The sequence below is a fragment of the Papaver somniferum genome, chromosome 6 (assembly GCF_003573695.1).
Source record: "Papaver somniferum cultivar HN1 chromosome 6, ASM357369v1, whole genome shotgun sequence".
Lineage (NCBI taxonomy): Eukaryota > Viridiplantae > Streptophyta > Magnoliopsida > Ranunculales > Papaveraceae > Papaver > Papaver somniferum.
The window spans coordinates 86754390-86761006 of record NC_039363.1 but is presented as its reverse complement, the minus strand read 5'-3'; the positions used below and the strand labels follow the sequence as shown (position 1 = coordinate 86761006).

Below are 6617 nucleotides of genomic sequence, written 5' to 3'. Positions count from 1 at the left end.
AAGTGTCAGTGGTTCTGAAACCTTAAGGCTGAAGCAGATGGGCACGGCAAGGGTTTGTAGTTGATTACCATACGTCCGTTGTAGGTCAGTAAAACCCCCAAAAAGGAGAACAGCGGTGTGTACTAGTAGGCTTTGTCAATTGTCAATCAATATCCCTATATATATCCATCACCCAGATTTTGAAAACCAGTCTGAATACATTGCACAACATTAAATTAACTTATTTAATTCATCTTTCTTATTTTAAGATATTATTCAATACATATCCACCTAACTTATAACCATACTACTTCCTTCCTGACCACAAGATACAAAAAAATATCCCTTCACTAAGATTATCTTCGATTGGAAATGAGTTTTGTGTATGGATTTAACTAATTTCGGATACACTGTATGACTTGTGCCTACGTTCTTAGTAAAACTTTGCCCAATTTTTAAGTCATTCTTAATTTTATGCTGAGAAAGTGAAGGAATCTCTCTCTAAACAAGGGGTGCGTGTTTGTGTAGAGTCTGTAGACTCAAAAATGGTTATGCAAAAATTCTCTGTACTCTCTTCAATTTCGTTTATCAGAATCGAATAAGTAAGTGTTGTTCCTTTTTTTTCTTCTTTTTTTTAGGGTTCTTTTTGAGCTCAGTTTCTATTTTTGGTAAATTAGGTCTACTGAGTTAGTTTTGAAGATCATAGAAAACAAACATTTTATGATTACAACTGCTAGTTTGATCTGCTATTGATCGGTTTGATTTTGTGTTGAGTTTCCGTTCCTATTTGTTTGGTTGCTCCAATTTTATCAAATTTTGGATTAATTTGTTGAAATTTGCCTTGGTAATGCATGTATTTTGATATTCAGTTTATGTAATGATACCAGTTTAGGTGATTTTTGTATTAGCTTGTTAAATTGGAGGTTGATTTTTGTATTTCTTGGGTGGAATAACGATATGATTCTCTGAGTACATAATTCAACTGGAGGGTCTTTATGATTTTGATTGTAAGTCTAACATTAAATTATGTTAGTAAGTAAGAACATTGGCGAAAACATAAGTGTGCATTATTCACCATCACTTGACAAGGCATTCAGTACATTATTTACCTTGTTAAGTTCAAGGCATGACGTGGTTCCCTGACTGGAATTGAACTGAAATGGATTTACTTATCTTAGTTGCTTTAGGTGACAAAAATACTAACTACGTATGGACTATGGTATATGATTAAACAGTGAGGATGTGTGAAGTTCTTTGGTTAAGAACGTCAAACCATATTACATCCTCTCTTTTGTCCTCGCTTTTTTGGTTAATGATTGCCTAAGCATACTTACCTAGTCTTAGACTGCAATTAGTTTACTTATCCTAGTTGCTTTATGTGACCTGCTGTCTATCAGTTTTTCGGTTGAACTTGTAAAAGTTTCAGTTGTCCTTGTGAATGGTTTGTGCTCCCATGTATAGAACTTTTAGACTCAAGATAGCTTTGTTTTTGATTATCCGTTCTTTATTTTTTTTGTTTTGGCACAGGTAGGTAAGAGTGCTGGTGTTTTTTGAGTTTGTGACAGATGGAGTCTTGCAACTGCATTGAGCCTCAATGGCCTGCAGATGAACTGTTAATGAAGTATCAGTACATCTCTGACTTCTTCATTGCACTTGCATATTTCTCTATCCCTCTTGAGTTAATCTACTTTGTAAAAAAATCAGCAGTTTTCCCATACAGATGGGTGCTTGTACAATTCGGAGCTTTCATTGTTCTTTGTGGAGCTACACACCTAATTAACTTATGGACTTTCAGCATGCATTCACGAACTGTAGCAGTTGTAATGACCACAGCAAAGGTTTTGACTGCAGTTGTGTCCTGTGCTACTGCCCTAATGCTTGTGCATATTATTCCTGACTTGTTGAGCGTGAAAACTAGGGAGTTATTTTTGAAAAATAAGGCTGCAGAGCTTGACCGTGAGATGGGTTTGATCCGTACCCAAGAAGAAACAGGCAGACATGTTAGAATGCTTACTCATGAGATCAGAAGCACCCTTGACAGACACACAATCTTGAAGACTACTCTTGTTGAGCTGGGGAGAACTTTGGCGTTGGAGGAGTGTGCACTGTGGATGCCATCACGCTCCAGTTTGGAGCTTCAACTTTCCTACACTCTACGCCACCAGAATCCTGCTGGACTTTCTGTGCCTATCCAGCTTTCTGTGATTAATCAAGTCTTCAGTAGCAACCGTGCAATGAAAATATCACCAAATTCACCAGTTGCAAGAATACGACCTCTTGCAGGGAAATATATGCCCGGGGAGGTTGTTGCTGTGAGGGTCCCACTCCTAAACCTCTCTGATTTCCAAAATGATTGGCAAGAACAATCTGCGCAGTATGCATTGATGGTTTTGATGCTTCCCTCGGACAGTGCGAGACAATGGCATGTACACGAGCTGGAGCTAGTCGAAGTGGTTGCTGATCAGGTTTGATATGTTACTCATTTATATATATGAAGAAGATATGTCCATAAAATCTCAAAGAAATTTACAGGTTGGTTTGATTGGATATTTGGTTGTAGTGGAGAAAAGTTAATCTCTCAGTGTCAATCCTGGTCGATGATGTTCCTAGGATCAGCTAGATATTTCTTTGGTCACCATGTCGTGTTACTGGATTGCAAATAGTTTTGGCTCTTATTAGTGTAAATCATGTTCAATTTACTTTTAGGAAATATGATTAAAAAGTGCTGAATTAGTCACAGCCACTTGATTGCCCCTGCAGCAACCTGAATGCTGAATCTCGGGGCGTCAGTCTTTTGCTCCACCTTTTCTTTGGATGCTTCAAAAAAAATAAAAGAAGCATACTTGTAGAATTTGCGTCTATCCATAAAGCTAAAACTTGCTCAACTTCCAAGGTTTTTAGGTTGATTGTTGGCTCCTTTGTCTTTTGAAAGGTGAAAGACAATCGTAGTTGATATGATTGCCTCCTCTAAATGTAGCTTCACTGGCTCAATCATTCATTTGTTTACATGAATTCCTTGCAAGATAAATTACTTAATACAATTTTGTCTTCTCCAGTGTTGTATCAGTTTCTTTCTTCGAGTTATTCAGGACTTGGTCAAGCTTAAGTTTGAGTATGGAATAGTGTGAATCTGTTGAGTATACATCGACAGATAAGAGTGGAAGTTATGATATAATAAAACTCCTCTATTCTCTGGATTCAATTCAGAGAACAATTCTTGCTTTTGAGATTTTTTGGTGGCATTAGGAATCATGTGATATTGATGTTTAATGACTTTCTATGCTTAGATTTATAAATGTTTTCTATGCTTAGATTTATAAATGTCTTAAATGTTCACTCTTTGGGTTCTGTCAAGAGTCTTTAGGTTGTTTACTACTTTACTTCGATTACAAACTTTGGGATTTAAGGAGAACAAGACTACTAAAATGTTTGTAGAATTCCCAACAAAGTTGCGTATTTTAAAATCGGTGTTGGTGTGACATTACCAGTTAGTGAATACTTATTTATGTACTCAAAGTAACCACTCTAATACCATGAGAAAGATTTGGCTAATTATAGCTAACAAAGACTGTCTTTGAATGAGAAATTCTTGTGTGTACAGGTGGCTGTTGCTCTTTCCCATGCTGCAATTCTTGAAGAATCAATGAGGGCGAGAGACCAGCTTATGGAACAAAATGTTGCACTGGATCTAGCAAGGAGAGAAGCAGAAACAGCCATACGAGCTCGCAATGATTTCCTGGCAGTGATGAACCATGAGATGAGAACCCCTATGCATGCAATCATAGCACTCTCATCTTTAATTCAAGAAACTGAATTGACTCCTGAACAACGCCTTATGGTGGAAACAGTTCTGAAGAGCAGTAACCTCTTAGCTACGCTCATCAATGATGTATTGGATCTTTCAAGGCTTGAAGACGGAAGTCTTGAACTTGACATTGGGACGTTTAACCTTCATGGAATGTTCAAAGAGGTATCGTACACAAGCATAAATTCATGAAATAAACACACCCCATTCACTGCTGGAAAAAATTATAAATATTAAGCAGCCAAAGGGGAAGAAAATGCTTAACTATTTCACGCCATTACTAGAGGTTCTTTTATGACGAGATGCCTATATTTTCGTTGCAGGTTATTAACTTGATTAAGCCCATTGCTTCTGTTAAAAAGTTGTTGATTTCTTTAAATATGGCTGCGGATTTGCCTGAGTATGCTGTTGGTGATGAAAGACGTCTCATGCAAACAATCCTAAATGTTGCCGGAAATGCTCTTAAGTTCTCAAAAGAAGGCAGCATCTCAATTGCTGCTTGTATTGCAAAATCTGATTCTTTAAGAGATGCTCGAGCACCTGATTTTTTTCCTGTTTATGGTGCTGATCACTTCTATCTACGAGTACAGGTTAGTTTGTTTCTTAGTTGATTTCTTTGTCGAAGATACCCAGTCCGTGGCTATTGCTAGTCCTAAAGATATCTCTTTCTCCTCATGTAGGTAAAGGATACTGGCCTAGGAATCAATCCTCAAGATATCCCTTATTTATTTAACAAATTTGCACAAACCCAGCCTCTATCAAGTAAAAATGTTAATGGTACAGGGTTAGGGCTTGCAATTTGTAAGAGGTAATTCTTTTTGCTGATTTTGTTTGTGATGTTTTGTCTTCTACTTTTGTGTGATAATAAGTGCATACAGAACTTTTCTGTTTGAGTTGAGCACTGAATCAACAGCAATGATGAGTTAAATGCTGCTTTTCTTTGTCAACAATTCAACTCTATGTTCGTTCCGTGAAAAATGCAGCAATAACAATCTTTTCTATATGTTTGATGCAATCAGGTTTGTGAGTCTAATGAAAGGGCATATTTGGATCGAGAGTGAAGGTCTTGGCAAAGGGTGCACTGCTATATTCATTGTGAAACTTGGAATTGCAAATCAATCAACTGAGTCGGAACAACATTTTATACCCAAGCTGCATGGAAATCATGCCCTGGCTACGTTTCAAGGGCTCAAAGTTCTTGTCATCGATGACAATGGGTTAGTACTCAGTGCAACTTCTCATTATTTATCCTTTACTTTTATTAGCTTGACATGATATGATAATGATCTTCAGAGAAGAAAAAAGTAAGAAAATAATGTAGAAACAATATAATGACATGGTTGCACTTTTCTCTTTTTCTGGTATTGCAGGGTGAGTAGGATGGTTACCAAGGGACTACTCGTGCATCTTGGGTGCGATGTAACTGTTGTCAGTTCAGGGAAAGACTGTTTGCGATCTGTTACTCCTGAACACAAGGTTGTTTTCATGGATGTATCCATGTCTGGAATGGAAGGGTATGAAGTGGCGGTCCGATTGCATGAAAGATTTTCTACACGCCATGAGAGACCGCTGCTCGTAGCTCTTACAGGGAGTACAGATAGGGTAACAAAAGAGCACTGTTTGAGGGTTGGTATGGATGGAGTGATCTTAAAACCTATATCACTTGAGAAAATGAGGATTGCCCTGTCAGAGCTTCTAGAGCATGGGGTTTTCTCTGAAGCCAAGTGGTAGAGGGAGTGGAGATGCCCTGGGTAGGACGGTAGACATTTCATGGCGGTTGCGAGTTCTTCACTCAAATCGCATTATGACGTAATTTTTGGTCCTAGTATGTTACTACATTACTACAAACTGAGTGTAGATGGCGTAGGTCATGTTGGTGTTGGGGTTCGGGAATCAGTTTTTATTATACCGCGCCAAACTGGAGGCTGCGTAGAATGGATGAAGGGGCGAGCTGGATCCTGGTAGTTACTAGTTCCTTCCTATATGATTCTTATTAAACACACCCACCTTATGCGACAACAGCAGTGATGTCAATAATTTAACTGGGAAGTTCACTGCACCCAACATTCGTATAAATAGTAGAGGTTAAGTGATAGTCCAATGGCTGAGTTGCAGAAAAGGGGATTGCCAGTGCTTGTATGAAACAATAATTATAGTGGCAATTCATATTTATATTCTGGTTTGTTCATACTGTATTAGGTACCTTACGAGTTACAAACCAACATGTTCTTGTGTTCTTCAAAATGCCAAGGGAGTGGTCAGAGAGGGGGATGCTAGGACACAATGCCAACTACCAGGTGATCGTAACGTCTAGTATCCTCTTCCAACCTTAGCTAATTTAGGTGCTTTCGTGGCACACATTTTTTTCTCCCGCAACCTCATATTAGGCGTCTAGTGTGGGGGAAGGGGTCCAAGGGCATACATAAAGGTTGATCTTCTAATTTTCCAGACCATCCTTGTTATCTCTCGACTTGTTGATCATTGTCTTGTTCCGAAGCCCAAGCTTTAAATATTCATCCCTTAGCTGAATTTGCCTAGAATGGGTGGAGTAAAAGTTTGAGTGCACATCTACTTTTTTTTTGTTCTCTTGGGTACAATGAGTACTGATCATGGGCTACAGTGTCCTACGACCAACAATAATCTACAGAAAATGTGACATCATCCAGATTGTTTCACGCACGATCCTTCACAGTTACAATGGTGAGAAATTGTGAATGATCACGGTACATCAATAAAATTACATTTGCAACTTTGTGGGTTTGTGGTAGGGGTGAACATGGGCCGGTTTTCACCTCATCCGAATTTAATCCAATTCATTAGGGATTTCAAATTT

The 6617-nt window shown here is 38.3% G+C and overlaps 1 protein-coding gene across 1 annotated transcript; it reads left to right on the top strand.

Moving 5' to 3' along the window:
- Positions 1-436: 436 nt before the first annotated feature.
- Positions 437-5972, top strand: LOC113288290 (ethylene receptor-like). Its single transcript, XM_026537285.1, has 7 exons — positions 437-581; positions 1507-2444; positions 3581-3949; positions 4108-4374; positions 4465-4592; positions 4804-5001; positions 5155-5972. The coding sequence occupies exons 2-7, from the start codon at positions 1545-1547 to the stop codon at positions 5513-5515; spliced, it is 2223 nt and encodes a 740-aa protein (XP_026393070.1). The 5' UTR covers positions 437-581; positions 1507-1544; the 3' UTR covers positions 5516-5972.
- Positions 5973-6617: the final 645 nt, after the last annotated feature.

Bases quoted from the DNA above. Each gene is read 5' to 3' on its own strand.
- LOC113288290 (XM_026537285.1), top strand. From the start codon at position 1,545: ATGGAGTCTTGCAACTGCATTGAGCCTCAATGGCCTGCAGATGAACTG. The intron at 3,950-4,107 runs GTATCGTACACA...TTTTCGTTGCAG, and splicing joins TTCATGGAATGTTCAAAGAG to GTTATTAACTTGATTAAGCC. The intron at 4,593-4,803 runs GTAATTCTTTTT...TGATGCAATCAG, and splicing joins GGGCTTGCAATTTGTAAGAG to GTTTGTGAGTCTAATGAAAG.